Here is a 27,112-nt window from a genome sequence, read left to right as displayed (position 1 = left end):
GTAATTCCTCCTATTTATTTCAGTGGAAACTACAACAGATACAAAGAGCATGATAACACTTCTTGATAGAGCAAAATCTCTGCTACAAAACACTAATTTTCATCATATTCACCATCAGTAGCTATGTATTTTCGCCAGTGGTGAACAAGAGCCTGCATACTGTGCTTGTAACAATCTGTGCCAGTGAAGATGATGTTGTGCATGGCTACCCAAAGCTTTGCTTGTCACTGCTGAAACACACCACCCACCACGTCACTGTGCTCACACCCCTCTTTGGTCTCCATAAATGTTCAGCAAGAGTCAATAAATGTCAGTGAGTTCAATTATTTCATGTAGAGGAATTCAGTTCCATACCTTTGCTTCATATGCACTTCCATGTCAGGTGCCATTGTATCAGTCTGACTCTCTGCTGTCATCTGTTGCACAGCAACAAAACATAACGGGTTATTGGTGGAGAAGTTCAACCTCTACTTCTATACCATCAACGTTAGTATCTGACATCACGGACTGACATACTAAAATAGAAAACATTAGTTTCGGAGCAGTCCTTGTAGTTTGTTTGTGGATAGCCATTCATGTCAAGTATCACCTATCTTGATACAGGAAATAATTTCCTGGCTAAAAATGCACTTTATTTCAAACACAGACCAACATAAAATACTTCCAGTTCTTCAAAGAATCTCAGAAAGCTCACAATGATGACACTACTTTATGTATTTGCATGTGTGAGAAATAGTCTAGTGATATAAGCAAGCGACCAAGTGAAAGTTGATCTATGGGCTGTTTCATCCTGAGAATGTCTAAAGCAAAAATTCCCATGCCTCAGAAAGTGGTACTAAACACAGTTCAATAGGTAGATGCTATCTGACCATGCTTTTCAATCTGCATGGTTTGCGTTGTCCAGTAATGACTCATGAGATAACAAGTGGAACGTACAATATGTATACAGAATATGTGACTGGGACTGATGTAAGATTTTCATACAGAAAATACAAAATTAGTTATACTTTTTAATACCTTTCTCAGAATTTTTTGACTGCTGCTGCTACCAGAGCAGAGATTTCAGCATAATTTTTTTACAGTGTTGTGCCTTTAATTCCTACTCATTTGTCCAGCCTTTTCTCATCACGACCTACTTGTAGCCATTTCCAAGAAAGTGTATATAAAATGCCAGTTAAGCTTCAAGGGATGAAATTAGGAAGGGATTTTCTATGTACAGACGGTTGGACTAGATGATCTTAGAGGTCTTTTCCAACATTAGTGATTCTGTGATTTCATTTTCAAATGACAAGTTAACATTAAGAATTTAAGAAACACAAGAAATAACGATTACCAAAAGCTTTTAAAATAAAATACAGAATTTGATGCTGAGATATAGGAAACCCAATTTACACGTAGCAGACTTTTCATGTAATTTCTCCTTCCAGGATAGTTTGTTTATCCAGTATCTGCTTTCACGTATTGGGTCATAGAATTTGGAATCCAGCTCTTCAGTGAAATTCAGGATTCCTCCTATTAATTTGCCATCTGTTCTATTAAACTTGTCATAAAAGTGACAGCCTAGACTTCAGTGTAGAATGTGTCCTCCTCTTTCAAGTGATGTCTCAATATGCGTGTTTAAACCTTGGGTGAAGAGTAACTACAACTTCCAGAGTAAGAAACTGTTCTTCCATAGCTTTACAAGAGGCTGCCCCGTATCCGTTTGTTGCTTTTCTTTGGAAGTCAAAGAAGCAGACTAGACCTGGCTAACATTCCTTGTGAGTTTCCTGAATACTAGGGACAGGATACTGGCTAACAAGAGTAGCATGGACCATGGATCACTGCATGTTGTCCCATGGTATTGAACCTATTTTGCTCCTTATATCAAATGCAGCACCCACTAGATTGGAGTTAGGGGAGGAAGGTGAATGAGAGGAGGAGTAGGAACTGGCAGAAGAAGTGAAACAGTAGCTTGGAGTAGTCCTTTACATGTTGTTTTCTGTGGTAGAGTTGCTCTTCATATTTGAGGTGTGAAAGAATATATTTTTGCTTTACTTCTCAAGGAAAAAAAGTAGATGTTAAACCTGCTTTGTTGATTCCTTTCTTTTTTATTAATTCATTTCATCCCATTGGAAGAAGTATGAAAGAAAGAAAGATCTGGGACCACGCGTCCATTTCTATCCTGTGTTTTGGCATGGCAGATTTCAGATTTTGTGAGTGCTTTTGGCAATCACAAGCTTAATCTCTGAAGCCCAGAACAAAATCTGCGATGACTTTCAACTTCAATTTATGAAGGTGTGCTCAGGCACACATTAAGGGTGTCCTCAGCTGGTTCAACCTACACAGGGAGAGTAGAGTAGTACTGTGGAAGGAAAAGGGGGGCAAATTAATGAATAGAAAAGAGGGAAGAAAATATCTAAAAATAGTTCAGTGCAACTCAGGGTTGAACAGATTTATAGCACGAGTACACTGAATCTCTCTCAGCTACTCAGAGCTTTGTATTTGGCTCCACTATCTATAATGTTTACTCTAGAGAGGTTGGGTTATTTCTTGTGTTTCCTAACAATTTGATGCTTAACATATATTTCAATGAAGATAAACACGCCAGATCCAACTCTTTTTTATTAGTAACTAATATGAATTCTGTAAATCTTATTCATGTTTACACCATGCCAATGAACAAATTATGACAACAGTGACCGCAGGTTAACTAACTTGTGTGCTCCAAATGACTGAGTACAGTAGGTTATAGAAGCTGCTGGAGGTGACTAAAATTTCTCTTTTAATGCGAAGAATAAAATTTCTGTTTCCTGCCAACAGATATGACACTGGTTCACTGTATTTTTAATCCTGTTACCTGAAGGTGAATGTCTGAAAGAGGCAATGTTTGCTTTTTCTTGTTGCAGAGACCAGCCACAGAGCTGCTTCATAATAATACACGAAGAGTCTCTAAATCACTTACAGTAATCTTGCAAGCATTAAAAGCAGCAATTTTTCCACTGGTCTAACATTGTTTTGTTGTTTCCAGAAATTCTTAATACTGGAAATCAGAGGCCAGATGGAATCTAATGGCAGAACTGGCTATGGTAGAACAGGGAAGCACTGAATTCCCACCACTGCACTGGGTGAAATTGATTACCCATAATCTGTTCATGCCAGGCACCACTGACACAAGACAACATTATAGGAAGATAGGAGCTGAGGGAAGGAAATCACTTCCCTGAAGTTGTATGAATCTTAATGAGCAGCTATATACTTAAAGTTAAGTCTGTCTGGTGGGCATGGAAGTATCAAAGGCAACATTATCCTAACATAGTCTTCATTATTTTGTGAGAGGCTCCTGCATGCTTGCAGCTAGGTAATGTGTCTGCTTGGATCTGTACTTCAGTGAGGAAACTTGAGTTTCTCTTGGGTAATCACAGAGAAGATATTATAGATGCTGTGATAATATGTGTACACTTCAGTGAGTTAAAAACTGCTGAATTACTATCTCTCCATTTTCAAACCAGGCTATAGAACAGACTTGGAACTGAATGGAAAGAGCACTTCAGGGGGAAAAAGAGAGAGACAGGGAGAGAGTGAGAGAGATTAGGATAATAATGATTGTGGAAATGAACCTGAATAGCAGAACCCTCAAGTAGCACACACTGAAAATAATGTCAGTGGCAATGAAACGAAGAGTAGAAATGCCAGCAAGGAAAATGAGCAAAAAAGAAAGGTAAGAAAGCAAGAAGGCTGAAAAAAACGTGTGGAAATTGTTGCGAAGTCATTGATTGGTAAATTAACTATCTATTGGACAGTAGTGGGTACAGAAATTACTAATGAAATTACTGGTTTGTTTATGCATACTGAACTGAATTACAGTCACAAAGACTTTTTCACTTTTCTTAATGCAGGTGCAGAAATTCCCTTTCTTGTTAACTCCACAAAGATCAGCAGACATCCAAATCAAGTAAAAGAAAGTAAAAAAGGATTAATGATCTTCACTCAAAATGTTGCTTATGTGATTTTTTTCCTCTCTGAGCAAAAATATAACCTATTCTAGATGTCACAGGTTTTCATATGTTCATGTTAATTGTTCTACATTCTGCATTGGAAAAAGTTGCTGGAAAACCTCATCCAAGATGCATTTTTTCAGTAAGTAAGACTTAGATAAGCTCTATCTTAGAAAATCCCCCAAATCAGAAAGTAATCCAGAGAACTTGAAAGATTTATGCAGAAATAATTTGCTCATTGTTTTTTTTTTTTTTTCCTATAAATCCCTGAGATGATATAGTCTAGGGAGCTGGACTATAAACTAGAAGAAAAGACTGCCAGCAAAAGCCAAGTCAATAATGCAAGAGGGAAAGAAAGCATATCTGATTTTTTGCAGTTCTAAATTAATCTTAATATACGGTTACTGAGATGTGAAATCACTCTGCTGGTATCTCTCTATACATCCCCCTGGTTTGGCTCATATCCATCCCTGATAGCTCTTTCTGAAAGGACTTGTGTTTTCATTTAGAGTTTATAAAGGATTCTCAAGTGACTTTCAGATCGTGAGCGTGGGCTCCTACAGGATGCTGAGAATTTGAATGAAAAACTTTTAGTAATAATAATTCTTAGTAATAATACTAATAATGACATAAGCAAATAATGTTCCAGTGTTAGAAAACTTAAAGAAATAATCAGGCTATATTTAAAAGGTAAAAAAACTAATTTTCTTTAGATCTGTCTTCTTAGAAGGTCAGCATCTCTATAGGAGAGCTGTAGAGAAGATCAGGCTAGACTGTTACATGAATATACACTGTTTTATCACTCTAGAAACTTCTAAACAAAAAATAAAATTCCAAACTCTATAAACACTATACTTAAGCCTTATATTTATAAGGCAACTCTTAAATATGAGGACTGCTCCAAAAGTAATGCTTCCATTTTATTATGTTGACTCAGAATATCAGAGATGGATGGTGGTGGTATGACAGTAGAGGATGAACATTCATGCCAATATTCTGTTACATGTTTTTGTCATGTGACAGATGGCAGCAGAGGGGCAGTCTGACAAACTGGCATCTGATGTAGAAGTGAGTACGAAGCAAAGGTGAGTAGTTGATGGTCCACCGTTGCAGTCACCACTGCTGAAATGCACCACCAACTGCCTCACTGTGCTCACATTCACTCTTCGGTCTCCAGAAACATTCACCAAGTGTCAGTGAATGTAAATAGGCGCCATTTTTTCCACATGGATGAACTCAGTGACACAGCTTTGCTTCATAATGATGGAAAGGTTCATCCTGTCATAACGCCAACTTTGACATTTGATAACATAGTAAAATAGGAGGCATTACTTTCGGAGCAGCACTCATGTATACCAAGTTATTGCTACAGCAGTATCTCCACCATTTCATACAGTCAAGTTTTCCAAGGGTCTTTAGTGTGTTTTACTGAAATAGAAACTAGTGAATACAGTCAACATAGAATAGCAAAAGCTATTTGACCAGTGCTACTTGATGCCTGAGAACTCGCATATAAGTTGCGTAGAAAGATAGTCATCCAGTAACTAGAAAATATATAAATTTATCAGTGAAAAGCACTGTGAAGACCATTCCCTGAGAATGTTAAAAGTGCTTTCAATTTAGAGATAATGAAGTTGCAACCAGGCGACATTACCTGGAGGAATTAAGGTCTCCACATTATTTTAGAGTATAAATCCAGACAATGTCAGCCCCTAGGTTGTTTCAAGACTAATACAAAATCAATTTTTCAAGGAAAATTCTATTGTTTGTTTTCTCTGTGTCAGTCTTTTGATTTTCTTGTTGGTAGATAAATCCTTTGGTCAGTAGTATTGACCCATGCATCACAGAAACACATTAACAGTATACAGTACCTTCCAGCTCTTCAATCTGGGCACCAGTGAAGTCTGTGATATATAGTATTTAAAGGCAGACACAAAAAATTAAAGAAAGAGAGATGGCCAATCTTTCTTATGACTGAGATTTTATAGCTTCTATTTCATTTCTCTGCTTGACCTGTGATCTCTCTTTTAAATTTTCTATCTCTAGACCAAACAAAACCATAATTCATAAACTGTATGAGAGACAGTGTCTTGACATCACATGCTTAAAAGCCCACTTACGTGTCTCATATCAGTAAAGATGGATTTTTAAAGTATATTTATTGAAGTCCTAGACCTTATTTTTAATTAATCTATTTAAATATCCTACCAGATTCACATACACTACGCAGTTACAGTATGCAAACGTTACAGTGGAGATTTTTATAAAGATTGAGTTGTAGGATCTCAACAAACACTTCCTATTATGGTTTTGATTTTATCTAACACAATTCCTGGATATTTTCATTGGGCATACAAATTAAAACTGAACAAACAGTTTCGTTTCTTTTTTTTTGCGATGCTATTTTCTTCTGAAGGCCAGAAAGCCAGCCAGACTTCACAACACGCTGTAAAAATTGCCAGCAAAATTAGATATCAAAGACTAACATATTCAGACCGAAATATAGTCCCACACAGAGCAGAAGGCTGTAAGTTCCAGCATCTCTGGTCTGATACAATCACCATAGAGGAACTTCCCTTCCAAATCATATGATTTGAAAAGATCTGTATTTGATTTTCAAATGTTTTTCAGAGCTTTAACTACAGTAGATATTCCTGGCATCTTACAAAATTATCATTAGGGCATTAACATTTTTCTTTGGTACTCCAATCCAGCATAACTCTGGATTAGACTGATCTGTTTGTTCCTCTTACCTTCCAGGGTTTTTTTGTTTGTTTATTTGTGTTCATCATGCAGGTTTGAGCAGAGCAGACTATCAAAACATCAACTATTTCTTCCCTCTTCTCACATGAGAATAAACAAGATTCAGATTTCCTTCTGTGTGTTTTTTTTTTTTTTTTTTTTTTTTTTTGGAACTTGTTCCTCTTTTATTTATTTTTTTTACCACTTTTGAGAAATTCCTTCAGTGAAGAAGTATAAGAACAATTCTATGAGCACCAACTGTTACTAAGCTGGGTTTCTCAAGACACTCATCTTTTGAAGTCTCTGTTTAGTAGCCCATATTACAGGTTTTCCATATGTGAGTAACATAAATATGTAATCTCTTCCTTATCTGGTGACCCATTTTCACAAAACTTTTAAAACTTAGCACATCTGAGACCATCAGATTTGGAAGGAACTGGCTGTTGAATCCAACTTGTAAGATGAAGCTAATACAGTGACTATGCAAGCTTCTTTCCTTGGGAAATACATTATCAAATACAAACATAAGTTGACCTCAAGTCTAAGTTACTCTCACTTTCCAAGTATCAGAGTAAAAATAGCCAGAACATGCACATACATGTATACACAAAAGAAATTCTGTGTATTGCCTTCCCTTACCTGGCACAGCTAGATCTTTGCAGCTCAATGTTATTTCACTTTGTATTACATTAGCTGAACCCTCTGGAGCTTAACACCAGTCAAAGGACCTCCACCTGGAAGCAGCAGGAGGTTCACAGCTCAGATACTGTGCTCACCTTGCTGACATCTGACTGGTTGGCTTAGTTGCTGAAGAAATTGATTATTCTTTTTATTCTGTGAAAAGACTGTGGGTAACCTTAAGTTTGGGCCATTCTATTATTTTTAGCCTGGTTTCCTAAGAAAACAAATACCACAGTGTCTTTCAGCACTCTGATAATGGCCTGCACAGTCCATCTTCAGGGTCGTGGTAGTATAGGGACCTGGTTCTCTCAGCGGCTTGTATTAATCAACCACTATGAACATAAAGCTGGCTTTAACTCCCATTTTTATAACTTTTCCCCCCACTGTGCTCTGATTGCTTCAGCTTTTCGGCATAACTCAGCATGACCTGCCAGATGGCTTATTCACAAAGAGTATTTCCTCTATATCTTCAGTCAGCTTTTGAGATTTTTCCAAGAACTATGTTTTAGTTCTGGATATTTCTGGGTCCTTCCTGTTCACTTTTTGTATTTTCCAAAAACCTCACTGCTAAAATACACATCTATTCTTCATTAGTTCTATCCCTCTCCCATCCCTCCCGAACAAAATGCAATGCAATATTTTACACCATTCAGCTTACATAAGCAAATTGAACTGTGGTCTCTTTTGCAGTCAGTCAATATGTATTTCTTTTTGAAAGGCATTAGTAATTAAGAGTTGTGAAAACTTTGATACATTTAAACTTGTTTCTTCAGAGAAAATTAACTCTTTTTTTTTTTTTTTTTTTGGAAAATTTAAGAAATGTTTATACTTCTGTTAGAATTTCTGCCTGCATTTCCTTAGATCTCACAAGAGTCATAAATACTCTTTCTCATTTATTTTTTTAAAAGCCCCACCTGTCCTGTAGGTTTTGCAGATGTTTTTCAAGATTGGAAAGGGATATTTGTAGTTATTTGTTAATAGTCACAGGGGTTGCTACTGTTGTTTTGAGGTCAGTATCAAAATATGGATTTTGAAGGTTTTTTTTTTTCTTTTTTTGATATTACTGAAGATACCTTATACATGTAGACTTATCATTTTTTTCTCAGATTCAATTGTCAAACATGTACGCATGATGAATGTAGAAGAGGGAGAAAGTTAATAAGAAGACAACTGGAAGAGGATCTTAAAATTTGTGTGTTTCCATGGTTTAGTTCACAGGTAATCCCAATCTTTTGTATTCCTTGGGCTTCCATTCAAAGCTGCACTATTTTTAATTTTCCTAGGGAGGAGAAGGGAGTGGAAATGTAGAATGAATCATAAAATCACAGAATCATGGAATGGTTTGAGCAAGGGGATCTTAAAGACCAGACATTTCCCAACCTCCCTGCTGTGGGCTGGGTTGCTATGCACTCGATCAGGCTGCCCAGGACCCCATCCAGCCTGGCCTTGAATGCCTCCACTCATTACCCAGACTGAATTTATGCTTGTCTTTCCCTGACATAGTTTTGGGACCTTGCACTTGGCCTAGTTGAACTTATATGAAGTTCACATCGGCCCATCTCTCAAGCATATCAAGATCCATCCAGACAACTTTCCTTCCCTCCAGAATGTCAACAGCATCACACAGCTTATTGTCATCCACAAACTTGCTGAGAGTGTACTCAGTCCCACAGTCTACAGTACCAACAGAGAGGTTAAATAATAGCAGTCTCCATACTGACCCCAGAGGGAAACTGCTCATCACTAGTTTCCTCTTGCACATTGAACCATTGACTCCAATGCTTGTAATGCAGCCACCCAGCCAATTTCTTATCCACTGAATGTTCTGTCCATTAGACCCATGTCTCTCTGGTTTAGATGAGGATGTTATGTGGGACAGTGTCACTGATGCTTTACAATAGATCTCATTGGTCTTTCAGAATATTCACATTTAATTTTGTTAGGCACTCCTTTTTTTTAGAAGACAGGCATCATGAAATAATTGGTATAAGAGAGGAACTGAAAATGTAATTTATACTTAGGTTGAAGTTCTGCAGCTCAACAGGGCTGTCTGAATTATCTCCATTTTAAATAATAATAACAATCACAGTCTAGTAAGCAAAAATCGATGTGGAAATTACTCTTTCAAATAAGTATTAATAGTAGTTTCTGATAGTAATAAAGGAGGCACAAAATCACAAAAGTTGGAGTGAATTCTTAGTCTTTAACTACTGATGGGTTATTATATGATTCCATATAATATTTATTCACATATGTTCATTTTTTACTTCATCAAACTATCATTTTACTTAAAGGAACCTTTCCTTAAGGGAGAAAATTAATATTACTTCCGAAACTGAAAATGCATCTTACAGCCTACAAATTACAACTACAGATATTCCATCAAAAAATGGAATGCTGTTTTGCCAATGTCTTGCTTGATCCCTGAGGACACAAACAGATGTCATAAAGACTTCTAAATATAGACTGTATGCTGCAGAGCCCATTGTACCCTTGTTCTAACTGTTGGGGTCTCATCCACTGGGTTTCTTATTTCAAAAAAATGCCTAGAGGCAGAAGTAAATAATATGAAACTTTCCTTGCCTCAGAAAGTCCACTGGGAATGTAAACCTCTTGCTTCAGGAGCCATGAATGGTTTCAGTGTGGTAAGGGGTAATCTTTTTTCTCTAATGCAGGTACAAAAACTACTTCTTGGTCATGTCTAGGCCTGGTACGTCCCCAAAAAAACATTAAGGCTTTGTCACATTTTGCAGTCTATCTATGAGTTTTCAATAGGAAAACTGGTAAATGTTTGCTTTAGTCTAAGCAGTCATAAATTAGAGTAAAACTTTAAGATAACTCTGTCTGCCCAATTTAGAATGTTCTGGTTTGGGGTTGTTGTTTTTTTTTTTTTTTTCTCTAAAGCCTTCATTTTAGAAACTCATTTTTTTAGAACAAAGAAAAACAACAGCTGAAAACAGTAAATATACCTAGAAGAAACACAATTAGGAAAATGTAAGAAAGGCTGAATAGGAAAGTAGTGTTTCTTTTCCATACCTAAAATATGCATTGTGAAGATTTGTTCCCTTTTCCAAACATACAGCTATTCTCACCATTTGTATAGCTTGTATACACCAATACCTGAATACATATTCACAGACAATTCATTTACAATATTGGTATTAAAGAAAAAAAAAGTCAATTTTGAAAATTCTGTGTATCTTCTGTACAAAATTATATGATTAAACAAGTTAATAATGTTAAATAAGATCTGAGGTGATGAGAAAGAATTTGAACTGAAAAGGAGCATGCAGAAATGGTTATTTCTGCTTAAATTTGAGAAACATCTTTGCTTTTTCTGATCTAAAGAAACTCCATACATTAAAATGTGATCCTTCACAGATGTACAGGAAGCAATTATACATATGGCTGCTGTCTGTGTGAATATCCATATTTACACGCACAAAAGAACAGTCATCTGCTAACAAGAATGCTTGTCATTTGTCATTAACCAGCCTAAAAAGCTTGTACACCTCTAGCATGAGGAACAAAACTGACCTTGTAAATTCAAGGAACCAGCTCTAGATTAAGAATAAATTTGGTTCAGAACTAGTTATGAGCCTGACCTGCTTGAACTCCAAATTGGGCAAAAGCTGGGTAGCCTGTTTCTGCAACACCCACCTTGAAACAGTATGTTCTGCTTCTCAGACTTAACAAACTCCAAACGTTAATCTTGACCCTGAGCTTGTCTGAAGGATATGCAAGCTGACCTCCCATCCTCCTGCAAAAGACCTGGAAATGATGTCAGATTGTCTGGTCTAGACATGATGCTAACTGCTCTTTTTTGGATATTTTTCATTGAATCTGATTTAACATTAGACTTTTTTTTTGTGTTTAGTATGCCAAATAAAGTTCACCAACACATTAAGTCATAGCATCAGAATTGCCACATGTCTTTGATATGTACCCAAGATTATGTTTGTTCTCCTAATGGCAATATGACAGATTTCAACTGGCATATTGGGCTAATTTATGAAACATGTCCTCCATTTTTCATATATACCTAGCATGCTTATGGAAAGATTTGTGGACATTATTAATCAATCCAATGTATGACCTCGATTTTATCTGGAACACTTCAATTTCTGTTACTCCAGTATGCAAAGTATTCTAGATAAGATCATTTAATTTTCTAGCTTTGCACTGTATTGTCCTTGCTTTCATATTTTGCATCATTAGAATGTTTAATAACTAAAAAATATTTTTTGCCTTTATTAATCAAAAGATGAGATCAATAATGGCCACTTAAAAAGTTTCATTAGTGATCATTTTCCATACTAATAATTTTTTCTAACATAACTCTTTGTTTCTACAAAAACAGTAGATTTCATTAACACTGTGTCAAATGCATTTTTTTCCCCGAGAAATAATCTTTTCCTGTAGATAAAGAGAAGCCTTTTCTCCATTATTTGGAAATACTCGTACACACTGTTGCATCTGGTTAACACTGTCCCAAGAGTAGCAAACATATTTGCATGATCAGTGTCGGGAGGTGGTGGTAGTGATGGTGGCCTTAGTTAATGTTTGGATCACAAACAAACATAATCAGTAAAACAAAAACAGCACCACAAAACCCCTTCCAATCCATGTAAGAGTGTGAGGAATAGAGGCCATATGAATGAACGCTCTAAACATTCCAATTTTATTTTTGCAGTACCTCATAAATTTGAATCATGATGGTTAATTTGTTACCTGTGCAGTCACAAATGAGACAAGATAAAAAAAAGTCTTTTTGGAAAAAAATCAGTATTTTCCTATATTCTTTATTCAAATATGACATGTCATACTCTGACTCCTTGCAAAAATTCACAAATCATTATTATTGCTCCTACAGTAATAAATCCCAAGAAAGCAGCACTGGGGGGAAAGAAAAGCAAAAAGAAAAAGAAAAAAGAAAGAGAGTCTTAGCTATAGCAGGAACAAGGGCTAGTAAGGTTTCCCCTGTTACTGTATTTTACCTTTAATCATGTCTCATATTATTCTTCTTCCTGGCTTCTCTCAAATTCAGAGAGACAAATCACCACAGACCTAAATTGGAGGCCCTCTAATAGATTTTTCTTGTGCTTTCTTGAAAATATGGAGTTCAGTCATTAAAGAAAAATAACGTTAATCTATTTTGCTGGAAAGTCCAACTACAGACCTAAACTTGTGTCAGTGTTGAATATGTCACTCAGAATGTACATGGCTGATCTATTAATGTAATATATTGCCAGTTCGGGAAAGAAACATGGTAACTGACTCAGACATCAATCTGTATAGCATATAAATGCAAATGTTTTGCTCTTCCATCTTATACCAGCTCTAGTTGTTCTGTGATTTCATAAATGTAAGCTGATTCTTCTTACAGCTTAATCCTCTCTTGGACTCACTTCACTGACCTTTTCCAGAAATTGATCATCTTTCACGGTAGTATGGCATTAATTATTATACCCCTTTCTGCCCACTATATCCAGAAAACAAAACACTATAGAAGCACTAATTACTGCTTTCTAATTAAGACTGAACTGAGGATTTGGCCTCATTGTTATGTATAAAAAAACAGCACGTGTGTTGCTGAGTGCAGAATGAACTTTCTGATCATTTCTATGTAAATCTATTAGTTTAGGAGTAAAAATAATTTAAAATATTGCTTTAAAGAAATTTAACACCTGCTGTCCTTCTCCTCTTATCATAGTATCACAGAAGAGATTTTTCAGGATTTCCCTCTTATTAAGTCTCTCTAAAATCATATAAAAACCCTTAAAAATCTGTCCTGGAGTTAACTAGATCAATCTATGTCTGTGACAGGAGGGCAGTGGGCCCCTGTGCCCACCCGGCCCCACAAAACGGGTAGGCAAAGGAAAAAGGGATAGAGAAATGGGAGCTGGGCTCAAGGAAGGAAAAAAAAACAACAGCAGCAATGGTCTATGGAGGAAAACTTATTTTATTAACTATGATAGCAGAATGCAAGATAATACGATATCATATAATCTAATTGAAATTGATAGTAATACATCAAATAAAATAGAAGAGAGAGAGTTCCTGAGACCGAGTCAAACCTGAAAAGCTTGGTACGGCTAGGAAAGCACCTTCCAGCACCCACTGCAAGGCAGTAAGAGACCGCCTCACCTGGAAGGGCCAGATCCCATGACTTCCGTAATGTATAGGAACAAATATCCAGAATTGGAGCATTAACACTTTGACTCCCAGTGCGTTACATGATGTTATGATATGGAATACTGAAAACCAAAAATCACAAAACCACGACACTCGTGGCAGCCTCCCTACTTGAATGACAACAAGTGGATAGTGGTCTTTTTGTTTGCTCTGATGCGGTGGAGTCTCCTTATTGTCTCTGACACGTGCTCCTGGAAGACAGCAAAGCTCTCTAGCTAGGTTGTTTGGGTAGCTGATGGGGGCCTCTGTCCTCCTGGCATGGAGTCCCCAATCACTAAGACAGTACCAAGCAACGGTGCCCGGCAGCTGCTCACTGGCCAGGACACTTCCTCATCTGCTGAGGTGATTCCCTGCTTCAGTACGGAACCAGAACCCCAGAGATGAGTGCATCACAAAACCATGCTGCGTTTTGGGGCCAGCAAAGTTGCCATGGATGTTGCCTGGTCCCCAGCCCTGGGCATATCATTCTCTGTGAGGTGGCACTCCTTGCTGTGATGTCACAGTTGTTGCTTTCACCCCTGTGGCAGCAGTGGGAGCGGTGGCTCAGTCCGCTTGTGGGACGCGCAGGAAGTGAACCCAGAGAGAGCTTTGTGTCTATCTGGAAACATCCTGCTGTGATGGAGCGGCTGAGAGCCCTTCGAGGTGAGGTCCCTCCACCTCTCTGGACACCGTGACGCTGCCCGAGCACGTGTGTGCCACCAGTGTCTCTTTAGGATGTGCCAGCAGCACTGTCCTTGCTCTGCTAACCACACATGTGCCAGCACAGCCCACCCCACACCATGGGGCTGGAGGAGCGTTCCTCCCAGAGCTGGCTGGATGCTCAGCCCTGACTCCAAGCAACACCAGTGACAGCTGCTCTGCTCTTTCCTTCCAGGTCTCTTTGCCTGTGTGGGCTGCATGCCCAGACCTACACGTCGCAGGGAGAGAGGCAGGGTGGAAAGCCCTGTCCCCACCTGTGCCGTGACTTTACTGCTGCAGCGCCTGCAAGACCAGGAGGTGAGCTGGGGACGTCCAACCATCAATCCTTGCCCTGGTTCTTGTCCCGTGAGTGCCAGGCCCCGGCAGCTCATCGGCATAGCGATGGGTGGCAGCGGGCGGCTCCCCGGGAACAAGGGCAAAGCAAAACGTGACCTATCCCTGTCCCCAGGGTGACCGAGCGCAGGCGTACTGCGAGCTGGAGCACGTCCTGTGGGAAGGTGACAGCCGCCCGCCGTGCGGAGTGGTGAACCGGCTGCTGGCAGAGGTGTCCCAGGACCTGACAGCAGCCCAGGTGAGGGGTCACTCCCGAAGGCAAAGGGAGCCGCCTGCCCGCGCTGGTGTTCTGCTGGCGGACGGCGGTGGCTGAGCCCTTCCAAGGGAAGGCGTCGGGCAGTCTCCTGTGCCGTGTGTCACCAGTGACTCTTTTTCAGGGCGTGACGGACAGCTTGAGGACGGCTGCCAGCAATGTCCTGGTGGCTCTGGCCCGGACACACTTCAGCTTGGTGATGGCCGAGCTCCAGAGCCACCTGAAGGCCACACGGGAGATGTCTAAGGACTTTGTGCTCGTGACCCTGGGCAAACTCTTCAGCACCTATGGTAGAGTGCCCTCAGCCTCCTGATGCCTATGATAACCAGGCAAAGGGGTCTCTCCCCTTGGCATGATCTCCACAGAGCTGGGGGTGCAGGGCTGCAGCCTCTCCTCCCTCCCTGCTTAGGCTCTGACCGTGCCCCTCTCCTTCCTCTCTGCAGCTCCACAGTGCATCTCCTTTGTGTGGCTGACGCTGGCTGGCCTGCGCAGTCTGGTGGGCCAGGTGAGGAGCGGCCAAACCCTGCGCATCGCTTGTGCTGGTGAGTGCTGGCCCCAGAGCAGGGGGGCTTGGGACAGCCCTTGCACCTCAGCCTGCTGCAGACTCACAGGCTCCCTTTTCTCTCTTTTTTTAAAAAAAATTAATAATTCCTTTTTTGTTGTTGTCACTTTTTTTTTTTTTTTTTTTCCAGTTGTGAAGCAGTGGATGGAGGGAGTCAAGATTCACCGCCCCTGGCCTGCCACAGAGAAAGAACAAATCTATGAGAATCTTCACCAGCTCTTCTTCTCTGTGGTGAGGAACTGGCAGGACTGCCAGGAGGAAGAGGTGAGCACTTCTGCATTCCCAGCCCAGCATGGCATCGGAGACATCCATGCTGGAAGCTCTGTCTGTGCCCAGAGGGCTGAGAGCAGAGGGGTTACAAGAGGGAGTGGGCTGGCTCTGCAAAGGGCTCGGGGCTGGATCTCCCTGCCAGGGAGCAGCCGCATGTCACAGCATTGTGGCAGGGAGAGCTGGGGATGAAGGTGTGGGGAAAACCTGCCTGCTCTCCAGAGAGAGCCCATCTCCTGCTGGGCACAAGGGTATGGGGAAAGGAAAGGGAAAGAGAAAGCCCTCTCTGTAGGAAGGACAGACCTTCAGTCTTTGATTCTGAGACTCTGCCATCCTCTCCAGGACAAACAGGCCGTCCTCGGGGCTGTGGCTGCCATGTTGGCTGTCCTCCTGCAAGAGGAGCTGCCCCGAGAGCATGTCTGGGAGCAGCTCCTCTGGCTCGTGCACCCATGTCAGGACGTGCAAGACACCTGCAGGATGGCCAAGGTGAGATGTTGCACAAGGTTCAGCATGGATGTGGGGCCTGTAAAGTGCCATGTGGGGTCAGGGGGACATAGGGAGAAGGCAGAGAGCCCTTGGAGAAAGGAGGAACAGGTGTTAAAGGGAGGTCTGGGCTCCCTGAGCTCTTCACTCAAAGAAGAAACAATCTGGACAGAAGCCATGAGGGAGCCAAGAGTCACTGGGGCTCATCTCCTGGGGATGGGAGGCTTCACCACCACCACCGTGGAGCTCTGAGTGCCTGAGGAGCTGTGTGCTAACAGCCAGGGGGACCATGTCCAGTTTCATCTGATGGGGAGAAGAGGGCTGCTGGGTGGGAAATGCCTGCAAACGATGCCCAAACAGGGCTCAGTTGAGAGCAGAGAGACTCTCATGGTGCTGCTGGGAGGGGGGGACAAACAAGAACACCTGTGTGGGAGCTTCTGCCAGCAGACAAACTACTGGGAAGCAGTTTTTCCTCTCCCAAGTGGCTAGGTGTGGTTTCAGCCCTTTCTTCCTCTGCTGCTCTCTTGCAGAGCCTTCGTATGTTCCTTGAGGCCTTAGAGGAAGTTCAATCTGTCATCCCTAAGGACAAGTTTCTGGACGTCACCAGTGCTGTATTCTACCAGGTAAGGGGAGCCTATCCTTGTGCACACAGCAGTTTCCCTCTTGGCTAAATCTCAGAAGGACTGCAAAGCTCTGAGCCCCTGACAGGTTGCTTAGCCTGCTGCATGCCCGAGGTTGCTCTGAAGTTGTGCATGTGGCTCTGGGGATGCTGTGGGGCAGTCTGGGTTTTGTCTGTCTGTCCTCTTCCCAGGAGTGCCAAGGGAGACAAGAGCTGGCAGCACAGTGTCTTTTCCATTCTCAGTGCTGACTTGATTTTATCAAATGGACTTTGTTCCCACAGCTATATGACGATGCCAAGCAGCACAGCGAGGCTGACAGAGCAGAGCTGACCCACTGCATCATGCTGCAGGGTAAGGAGAGGAGACTTGGCGATACTTGGCAGTGCCCAGACCAAAACATCTCTCGCAAACCTCAGGAGTGGGCATGAGTTGCTTGCTAACACAGTGTGGAATTTCTTCCCCACAGCCCAAATCTGCCCAGAGGAAACAGTCCTGTTTCTCCAGGCGCAGCTGGGTGATGAGTGGGAGGCTGGATGCGTGGCAGCCCTGGGTCTGCTTGGTGCTCTGGCTCGCTCTGATGGTCAGTATCACGGGTCAGGACTTCCAGGGGTCCCTTTTGCCATCTGGATTGTGCCTCCACTCATACTTCTATGCATTTCTTACAGAGCCCATAATGACAGAGAAGCTGCCCCAGGTTGTGGAGGTTGTACAGCATTTGAGCAGCGACACCAGGCCCCAGGTGAGCTGATTTGGGAAAGGAGAGCGCTGTCAGGGTGGTGATGCTGCTGCCAATACAGGCAGAGCTGGGGTGACTAGAGAGGTTCTGGGGCATTGACAACATGGTCACGTTGGCTCCTGTGGGGAGAGCAGGCAGAGTGGAGCAATCAGGTCCCTGTGCTGTGTATGGAAAGCATACACCCTGGTGCTAAGGTCTGTCCCTCACCTCAGGAGCCAAGGCTTCTTCTCTGCTCTTGTTGTCTATGCTCATGCCCAAAGGGCTGCCCCAGTGAGCAGGTGGCTTCCCTTTGCCTTCTGAGCAGGAAAATCACACCCACAATTGATCTCTGGCAGGTGAGGAGGGCCACTCTGCATTTCGTCAGTGACCTGCTCAGTGCTAACGCCCGGAACTGCTCAGCCTGGGATGTGGTGGGGCACATCTTCAGTGAGTTCAGCCGCGCCACGGGAAGAAGGGTAAGGACAGTGGGTAGCATCTTCCTGTGGAAGACCCGCTGCTGCTCAGAGGCTGGCACAGAAGCACCGGTGGGGCCACACCTGAGCCTCCCCAGAGGCTCCTGAAAACGGAGCGTAACCAGTGTTTCAACACTGTTGTGCAGGCAGTCGGAAACCTTTCTGCCCAGGAAGCCCAAGAAGAAGGAGCAATCCAAGAGCTGTGCATGGACATCCTGGCGTCACTGGACGTCTCTCAGAGAGGGATGTCCAAAGTAAGTCACACTCTGCTCTGTTGCTGCTCCTTGTCTTCACACCACATGTTCCTCGTCCCACTCCAGCACCCCAGGTCCCTCCTCCAACGTGCTTTGAAACACACAAGACTCAGGGAAATTCAGAGAGTCCTCTTCATCTCTGTGTGGAGTCAGGAATGCTAACATGCTCACTTGCCTCACTCCCTACAGCTCCTGTGGCCACGGCTGCTGCTGTACGTGGTGCCAGCCCAGTACACCGGCATGCTGATCCCAATCTCCCACCGCATTCGAGCCCTGGCTGAGAGAGGGGACCTGACAGGGCAAGAGATACAAGATCTGGATCCCCATTTCCTCAGTTCCTTGTTTCAAGGTAGGAGCAGAAACTCCACCAGTGAGCTCTGCTGACCCATGTTAGCACCCAGAAGGGACAGCGGAAGTGTGTGTGGCAGAGTATGGAGTGTCTTGGAGTCTTACTCAGCACAACTTTCTCCTTTCAGGCCCACTGCTGACTCCCCAGATGCTGCTGGCACGCCTGTTGGTGAGTAGATGCTCCAGAGGCTGGTGCCTTGAGCCCCGAGGAGAAAGCAGCATGGCCATGGGCAAAGCTGTTGGCTGCTCCTTGCCTGCCAGGGCAGAGCCAAGCTGCTTCCCTCCTAGAGGGAAGCTGTTGCTCTTGCTGCAGAAGTGACCCTGCTTCTCCTTGCTCTCGCTCAGGTGGTGGCAGGGAGCCCTTTTGCAGGCAGCGAACTCCAAGCTGCTGCCTTGCTGCTGATGCAAAACCTCCATAGCAGAATCCACAGAGCTGTGGGGGCCATGTGGGCTGTTGAGATCCCCCTGCTGCTGCAGTGCCTCAAAGGTAAAGTGCTGGTGGGATGAGGGAGGCAGAGGCAGGGAGCGGGGAGAGTAAAAATGCAGCTCTGCAGCATGGCAGAGGGGAAGCGTTTCCTGCAGCCCAGTGCTTGTTCTGCTGCTGTTCCCATTCCAGGGAGACAGCACTGAGGCTGGGGGACCTTTCCCCCTTGGGATCTGCTCATTCCAGGACACGGATGGGCCCTTCATGTCTCCTAAGACAGCAGTCTTGGAGCAGTTCTGTGTTCCTACAGGGACAGTGTTTGTGGAGAGGGACAGGTCATTGTGTAGGGGGTGTGGGTCCCAGCTTGGCAGTGCCGAGTGCCCAGGCCAAGCTAGGTTTGCAGCAGCTCTTCTTTTGGCCTTGATCCCAAGTAAGGGTCTTTTGCTTCCTATTGCTGTGCAGGGAAAGATGAGAGCTTCCCGGATGCTGCAGAGTGGGATCACCGTCTGCTAAAGGTACAGCATTGTGGGGACACAGTGCAGAGAAGTGCTTGCCTGCCACAAGGAGTCCCGCTCCCATTTGAGCCACCACGGGATAGGAACAGCCTCTCAAAAGCTGCTGTGGAATGGCTGCATGCCTTTGTGGCGCTGCCTCTTCCTCTTTGTCCCAAGCCCAAGGGGGGTCTTAGGAGAGGAGTGGCAGGAGGCTTTAAGGGAGGGGATGCTGGGAGGAGTTGGGAGAGGGACTGTTTTTCCAGGCACCTCTCCCCAGAAGGCTGCAGAGTAAGGGAAGAGGTAAAGGGCAAAAGAACATTGGTTTCTCCTGCTCTCCAACAGTTCCTGAGGGCATCACTGGACACCATGGAGGATGAGGCCTGGACCAAGGCCCTGAGCTGTGAGCTGAGCCGGAGGCTGAGCAGCTCCCCCAGCAGCTCTGGAGAAAAGGTGAGTTCCCCCAGCTCTACCCAGCGGTGCAGCTGCAGGTGCACAACTGGGGCTGGGGTTGCGGCTGGTGCTTTGCCCACATGGGCTGCTCACGCTGCTTCCACAGCCTGTGCCCCCCAGAGAGCCTTTCCCTGCAAACTGCCCTGGGGTGGCTACAGCTCGGCCCTGCAGCAGTTCCCAGCTGCAGGGAGTGTGGGTCCTTCCCACCTGGCCCTCCCTCCGCAGGTCAGGCTGCTGCCACATCTCAACTTCCTCCTTCCCTTCCCACACAGTCTTTCCTGTACAAGGCTCTGGGGACAGTTCTGGGAGCTTGTAAGGAAGTCCTCCATGTCCAAGAGAAGCTGCTGCAGCACCTGGAGGAAGCAAATGCAGAGGAAACATCTGAGGCCCAGGTGAGCTCTCCTCCCAGCGAGCTTCTGCGAGCATCCCTGATCTGTCCCTGGGACAGAGGACTTCTGGCCATGCTCCAGGCCTTTCAATCTCCTCAGTGCTGCTGCTTCCCTCAAGTGAGGATCAGCCCAGCCACTGTGGCTGGCTGCGCCAGTAGGTTCAGGCCTGCGCCAACTGCCCCTTGTTCTTTTGTGCAGGGGATGATCTCTCTTCTTAGCCATGCTGCTGAGAGTAACTTCCACACAGTCCTGGACACACTCACTATGTTTGCGTCCAGGCTGTGCAAAGGCTGTAATGGGAGGATTTCCAGGCTCAAGAAGGTAAAGCGTTGTGGGTTTCCATCTTCTTCTGTCTTACTGTCAAAGCAGCTCCTGCCCTGGGAGCCCAGGTGCATCGCGGGGCACTGGGGGCCGTTGAGCGAGTGTCTCAAGGCATTCCTCCTCACACAGACGGAGCTGGACAGCAAGAGAGCTCAGGCGACACGCAGTGCTCTCATCCTCGCCCATGGCAGCTTGGCACTGCAAGCCTCCAAGGAACAGCTGCTTGCCCGCCTGGAGGGGGACATCGTGGGCAACATCCTGCTGCTGTACAGCTGCAGCTGCCAGGTGAGAGCTCGAAGTGTGCCTGGGTGTCTGAGTGCCCAGCTGCAGCCCCTCCACCTGTGGGGCGATGCTGAGATGGGCTTTCTCTTTCCAAAGATCCCTCGGGGAACGGTTTGTGCCCAGATTAAGAAACAAGCCCTTCCCTTAGGATTGCCCCCACGTGTCCCCCCTTCAGCCCTTGGCCCTTCCCGCAGTTCAAATAATGTTCTTCTCTCTTGGGCCTCAGGACTTGCAGAGCAAGCTTGCGCTGGTGCAGAGCATCACTGACTTCAGCTCTGCTTTCCATGCTGTGGGTGGCTCTGCCTGCTTTAACACCTCTTTGAAGAGCAAGCTGCTGGAGATTCTGATGGTGAGTGCCTAGAGCCAGGGCTCTCTGCAGAGGAGTACTGGGCTGTGCCACTAGGCTCGCTTCCCTGGAGCCATGCAGGTCTCCCTCAGCCACACTCTCCAGCTGGTGGGGACCTTGGGAGCTGGCAGGGAGTGGCTGGCAGCAGGCTAGGTCTACCAGCTGTGGAGCTGCTGCATCCTGCAGTGCCTTTGTGGGAAATATGAGAATGATGGGGCTGGTGTGTGGCAGTTCTGTCTGTCTATGGGTCAGGCGGAAGAACACTGGCATGCCCCTTTGCCTGCTTTGACAGTGTCTCTCTGATACTTGCAGGACTTGCTGAAGAAGTATTACTTGGGCACCCCTGTATCCCCAGTGCCCCTGAAGGTGGTTCTGGCCCTGGAGCAGTTGAGGTAAGGGTGGGAGCCTCTGGGGTTGCAAGACAGGATGGTAGTCCCCCTCTGGTAGCTCCCGAAGGCCTGGAGGGGACAGGGGGTGAGGAGCCATATCTACAGGAGAGAGAGTTGTTGTGCCCAGTGAAGCAGAGGTTCTGGGCAGGGAGAAAAGTACTCCTGTCCCCTGGCAGGGAAGAGAAGGGAGACCTGGGGTCTCCTCCCCCTCGGAGCAGAAGGTGATTCACTGCTGCTGGAGAGGAGAACTGAAGACAGTGCTCAGCAGCACAGGCTGGGGGTGTTGGCTTTGCAGCTGTCAATTAGGAGAAACTCAGATGTTGTCTGAACCATTCTGGAGAGCGCTGGTAAAAGCTTTTTGCTCTCTTCTTTTTTTCCTCCTATCAGCAAGCTGAAGCCCTCTTTAGGAAGCAAGGATGTACGTGAAATGTTGACTCTTTGCTTCAAGAACATTGTGTCACACCCTTCAGCGGAGATGATGCTGAAGATCAGGGAGTCACATCAAGCAGCACGGTACCTGCAGGTAACTTGCCATAACTTTCCTGGCCATCTCTCTGTCGGAACCCTACCTCAGCACACACGACCAATGCTCCAGCAACAGCCGTGATGCCACACCTCAATCCCCTCTCCTGCTTTCAGCTTCTGCAAACATCGTTGAAAGCTCTGGGCCGGCTCATGGTGGTCCTGCTCGAGACAGAGACCACTCGTGGCTTCTTTCAGAACATAGTCCATGTGAGTATGTGTGGGGCAAGGGAGAAAGCATGATCCCGTTGATAGCAGGGACAGAGATCTGGGGACTGAGAGGATGATCAAAGGGGGAATAATCTCCTGCTAATGGGCCAACTCACTGTGAGCTGAGAAATGGGCAGAGAAATGGGCCCTGCAGGAGGAAAGGCAGGAGCCAGCCCCTGGCAGGCCACAGCTGAGGAAAAGCTCCTGGGTTAGGGGGCAGGAGTGTTTGCAGAGAATGAGAGCAGCAGTGTCAGTGCTCAGTGAGGCGGGGGTCCATGTGGAGCCACAGGGCAGCCCTGAGGGAAACTGTTGGGAAAAGAGGAACAGGGAGAGGGATGGCAGGAAGGGAAAGAGGTCCACGGTGAGACAGATGCTCTGCTCCAGGTTCTGCAGAGATCAGTGACCTCAAACAACGTGTGGGAGCGCAAGAGGGCCCTGCAGACCTGCTCCCAGCTGCTGGCTGCTTGTGAAGAGCTTCCGGTGAGTAAAGAGCCCCACTGCATGCTCCCTGCCCCCTCCCCAGTGCCCCTGAGCTGGAAGGCGAGCTCCGCCCAGCTGTGCATGCTGTGTCATGGCATGGGGAAGGCACAGGCAGAAGAAGCTAGGGAGAGCTGGGGCTGCCTACAGCTTTGTTCCTGCCTCTTGCCACTGCAGAGAGGAGATGCCTGCGAGAACTTTGGCTCCTTGGTGGGATTGCTGGCTCCGCTGACGTGTGACCCCATGCCTACATCCCGCCAGTTGGCCGCCACCTGCCTAAGCTCCCTTCTCCGAATCCAAGGTGAGTAGAGCGGGGTGCACCAGCCCTGTGCTCTCCTCTGCAGCACTACCAGAGCCCCATGGACTGGGCCCTGTTTACAGGAGAGAGATGCACTGTGCACAGCTCTCTTCTTGTCCCCACCCTGTCTTTCCCCCATGGAAAGCAGTTCTGTTTCCAGAAGCATGACTTCCCTTTTCTCCCCATGTCTTTCCAGCCAAGGCGGCCAACAGAGTCACTGAGATGGGAGACATTGGGAGCCTGTGTGAGGGACTGAGTGACTGCAGCACCATCTCTCAGCTCCAGATCTCATCCAAACTGGCAAGGGTAGGTGGACCCAAAAAGGGGCGGTGGGATCTGAGTGCACAGGCTTCTGCATGACCCTATGCTGCCCCCAGCCTCTCACACTGTTTCCAGAATGAGCTCTCACCTTGAGACTGCTTTTCTCAGCAAGTAGCAGGAGGCTCTGAGCTATGGCGCCCCGTGCAAGGAGCTGATTCCATGATGTGTGTGTGTGTGTGTGACTGCATGCGTTTGTGTGCATGTGTGACTGTGGCTGCTGAGAGGTAGGCTTTGCATGTAAGCAAACACCATGGGTGGAGAAGCTGAGAGAAAACTCAACCGCCTTCTGTATAAATATCTCTCCTGCTTCTCATTTCTCTGCAGATCATGTGCAGAAACTTCCCTCTGGAACGCACCGTTGACTTCCTGATGGCTATCAAGGAGACGCTGCGGAAAGGCAAAGGAATGCGTGTGCGTGCAGCTGGGAAGTGGATGACCACCTTTCTGCAGATGTACAGGAAGGACATCTGTCGGGATGTAAGAGACTTTCTTTCACGTGTCTTGGACTTCCTCTGGCTGTTGCACTATGCCTTGTGCCATTTGCCTCTTGTGCTAAAGAAGCACAGCCTGAGTGCAGAGCCAGGGTAGCTGGCATGCACTTTAGGCTTAGGCCTTGGCAGCATGTTAAGGGAGCAGGCTCATGTGCTGAATGTCCGTGGCTAGGCCCTGCAGAATCAAGGATGCAGCAAGTCGTTCTTTCTCCCCTTCTTCTTTCAGGTGCTACCAATCCTCCACATCCTGCGCAGCTGCACATCATCCATGCAGCACAGCACATTCATGCCCTTCCTGTGCCAGGCGGTGGTCATCCTCATCCGCTGTCATCAAGAGGTCGTAATTGACAACTTCTCCCGGCTGCTTGGGCCCACAGACAGGTACCAGCACTCCTGCCCTTGCTTTTGCTGCGGTCCCAGTTGTAGCTTGCCTCTGTCAGAGGGATCTTGGGAGGAAGCAGATTTTCCTTTTTCCTCTCAAGCTGTGTTTGAGGCAAAAATTACTCAGTCACAACTTGTGACTCTCCTTTTTCTAGCGAGATGTGGAGGAGAATAAGGGAGTTTTGTCTACAACGGTGGAGCCGATAGAAGAAAAAAGAGAAGAGCAGAGAAGAGCAGAGAAGGGAAGGGAAGAGTGAATAAAGGAAGAGAAAAAAGGAAAAGAAGAAACAGAAAGGAAAAGAAAAAAGGAAAAGAAGAAACAGAAAGGAAGAGAAAAAAGGAAAAGAAACAGAAAGGAGAGGAGAGGAGAGGAGAGGAGAGGAGAGGAGAGGAGAGGAGAGGAGAGGAGAGGAGAGGAGAGGAGAGGAGAGGAGAGGAGAGGAGAGGAGAGGAGAGGGGAAAGGGAAGGGGGGAGGGGGGAGGGGGGAGGGGGGGGGAGGGAAAGGAGAAGGGAAGGAGAAAAGGAAGGAAAAGGGAAAAAAGATGAAAGAAGAGAGTAGAGGAGAGAAGAGGAGGAGAGGGGAGGGGAGGGGTGGGGAGAGGGAAACGCGAAGGGGAGGAAAATGGGAAGGACAAGGGAAAGAAAAGGGGAAGGAGAGGAAAGGAGAAGGGAAGGGAAGGGAAGAGAAGGGACGAGAAGGGAAGGGACGAGAAGGGAAGAGAAGGGAAGAGAAGAGAAGAGAAGAGAAGAGAAGAGAAGAGAAGAGAAGAGAAGAGAAGAGAAGAGAAGAGAAGAGAAGAGAAGAGAAGAGAAGAGAAGAGAAGAGAAGAGAAGAGAAGAGAAGAGAAGAGAAGGGAAGAGAAGGAAAGAGAAGAGAAGGAAAGAGAAGAGATGGAGAGGAGGGGAGGGGAGGGGAAGGAAAGGAAATGGCGGAGGAGGGGAGAGGGAAAGGAGAAGGGAAGGAAAAAGGGAAGGAAAAGGGAAAGAAGAGGAGAAGAGAGGAGAGAAGAGGAGGGGAGGGGAAGGGAAGGGAGGGGAGAGGGAAATACGCACGGGAGGAAAATGGGAAGGAGAAGGGAATGAAAAGGAGAAGGAGAGGAAAGGAGAAGAGGAGAGGAGAGGAGAGGAAAGGAGGAGAGGAGAGGAAAGGAGAAGAGGAGAGGAGAGGAAAGGAGAAGAGGAGAGGAGAGGAAAGGGGAAGAAAAGGAGGAGAGGAGAGAAGAGGAGAGAAGAGGAGAGGAGAGAAGAGGAGAGAAGAGGAGAGGAGAGAAGAGGAGAGGAGAGGAGAGAAGAGGAGAGGAGAGAAGAGGAGAGGAGAGAAGAGGAGAGGAGAGAAGAGGAGAGGAGAGAAGAGGAGAGAAGAGGAGAGAAGAGGAGAGAAGAGGAGAGAAGAGGAGAGAAGAGGAGAGGAGAGAAGAGAAGAGGAGAGGAGAGAAGAGAAGAGAAGAGAAGAGAAGAGAAGAGAAGAGAAGAGAAGAGAAGAGAAGAGAAGAGAAGAGAAGAGAAGAGAAGAGAAGAGAAGAGAAGAGAAGAGAAGAGAAGAGAAGAGAGAAGAGCTTAATAATGTATTATTTATTTTAAAAAATTAAATGCCAGAATCCTGGCTAAGAATTGAAGAGTATTTTTTTTCCATGTCTTCATTTTAATAGCTGCTGTCTCTTCTCCATACTGGTTACAGAATCACAGAATCACCAAACATCAGGGTTTGGAAGGAACCTTGAAAGATCATCTAGTCCAATCCCCCTGCCTTAGCAGGAACGCCTTGCTTAGGTAACACAGGAATGCGCCCAAACAGGATTTGAATGTCTCCAGACAAGAAGACCCCACAACCTCTCTGGGCAGCCCATTCCAGTGTTCTGTTACCTCACCACGAAGAAGTTTTTCCTCATATTTTTGTGGAACATCCTGTGTTCCAGCTTGTACCCATTACCCCTTGTCCTATCACTGGATGCCACTGAGAAGAGCCTGGCTCCATCCTCTTGCTGCACACCCTTTGCATATTTATAAATGTTAATGAGGCTACCTCTCAGTCTCCTTCAAGCTAAAGAGACCCAGCTCCTTCAGCCTTTCCTCGTAAGGGAGATGCTCCAGTCCATCATCTTTGTGGCTCTGCGCTGGATTCTCTCAAGCAGTTTCCTGCCCTTGAACGGAGGGGCCCAGAACTGGATACAATACTCCAGATGCGGTCTCACCAGGGCAGAGTGGGAGAGGAGAACCTCTTTCAACCTACTAAACATGCCCCTTCTAGTATGCCCCAGGATGCCATTGGCCTTCTTGCAGTACTGGCTCATGGTCACCCTGCTGTCTGGCAGGACCCCCAGGTCCCTTTCCCCTACATTGCTCTCCAACAGGTCAGTCCCCAACCTATACTGGGACCTGGCATTGTTCTTGCCCAGATACAAGTCTCTATGCTTGCCCTTGTGGTATTTCATTACATTTCTCCCCACGCAACTCTCCAGCCTGTCTAGGTCTTGCTGGGTGGCAGCACAGCCTACTGGTGTGTCAGCCACTCCTCCCAGTTTTGTGTCATCAGCAAGCTTGCTAGCAGCACACTCTACTCCCTTATCCAAGTCACTGATGAATATAGTGAATAGCACTGGTCCCAGTACCGATCCTTGAGGAATTCCACTAGAATAGTTGGAGGCACTACAGGCCTCCAACTAGACTCACTCTGTCCCACTGACCACAAATCTCTGGCTTCTTTCCTTCAGCTGGTT

The 27,112-nt window shown here is 45.7% G+C and overlaps 1 protein-coding gene across 3 annotated transcripts; it reads left to right on the top strand.

The window, feature by feature from the left end:
• Window positions 1–14,084: 14,084 nt before the first annotated feature.
• On the top strand, window positions 14,085–24,787 carry LOC116232767 (maestro heat-like repeat-containing protein family member 2B). Of its 3 annotated transcripts, none has more exons than XM_090123991.1 (31): window positions 14,086–14,234; window positions 14,467–14,588; window positions 14,740–14,862; window positions 15,002–15,167; window positions 15,321–15,419; window positions 15,570–15,703; window positions 16,049–16,090; window positions 16,136–16,192; window positions 16,720–16,812; window positions 17,091–17,160; window positions 17,276–17,389; window positions 17,475–17,548; window positions 17,881–18,000; window positions 18,144–18,251; window positions 18,441–18,600; window positions 18,728–18,768; window positions 18,945–19,086; window positions 19,486–19,538; window positions 19,860–19,967; window positions 20,240–20,359; window positions 20,555–20,677; window positions 20,807–20,962; window positions 21,186–21,308; window positions 21,618–21,697; window positions 22,082–22,217; window positions 22,334–22,426; window positions 22,811–22,906; window positions 23,081–23,204; window positions 23,398–23,507; window positions 23,847–23,999; window positions 24,240–24,787. In XM_090123991.1, the coding sequence occupies exons 1-31, from the start codon at window positions 14,087–14,089 to the stop codon at window positions 24,567–24,569; spliced, it is 3,618 nt and encodes a 1,205-aa protein (XP_089980117.1). In that variant the 5' UTR covers window position 14,086; the 3' UTR covers window positions 24,570–24,787. The 3 variants fall into 3 exon arrangements, with proteins under 3 accessions (XP_089980112.1, XP_089980117.1, XP_089980124.1); XM_090123998.1 differs by having other exon boundaries at window positions 14,089–14,234; window positions 16,049–16,192; window positions 24,240–24,394; window positions 24,550–24,787; XM_090123986.1 differs by having other exon boundaries at window positions 14,085–14,234; window positions 16,049–16,192.
• The last annotated feature ends 2,325 nt before the right edge of the window (window positions 24,788–27,112 follow it).

The sequence above is a fragment of the Phasianus colchicus genome, chromosome 1 (assembly GCF_987193195.1).
Source record: "Phasianus colchicus chromosome 1, bPhaCol1.hap1.1, whole genome shotgun sequence".
Lineage (NCBI taxonomy): Eukaryota > Metazoa > Chordata > Aves > Galliformes > Phasianidae > Phasianus > Phasianus colchicus.
Note: the sequence above shows the minus strand (reverse complement) of the source record. Positions and strands in the feature narration are given on the sequence as shown.

Excerpts from the sequence above, each read along its gene's own strand:
- LOC116232767 (XM_090123986.1), top strand. The coding sequence starts at position 14,087 with ATGTCACAGTTGTTGCTTTCACCCCTGTGGCAGCAGTGGGAGCGGTGG. Across the intron at positions 18,001-18,143 it reads GCCGCGCCACGGGAAGAAGG|GCAGTCGGAAACCTTTCTGC; the intron begins GTAAGGACAGTG and ends ACTGTTGTGCAG. Across the intron at positions 21,698-22,081 it reads CTGGCCCTGGAGCAGTTGAG|CAAGCTGAAGCCCTCTTTAG; the intron begins GTAAGGGTGGGA and ends TCCTCCTATCAG.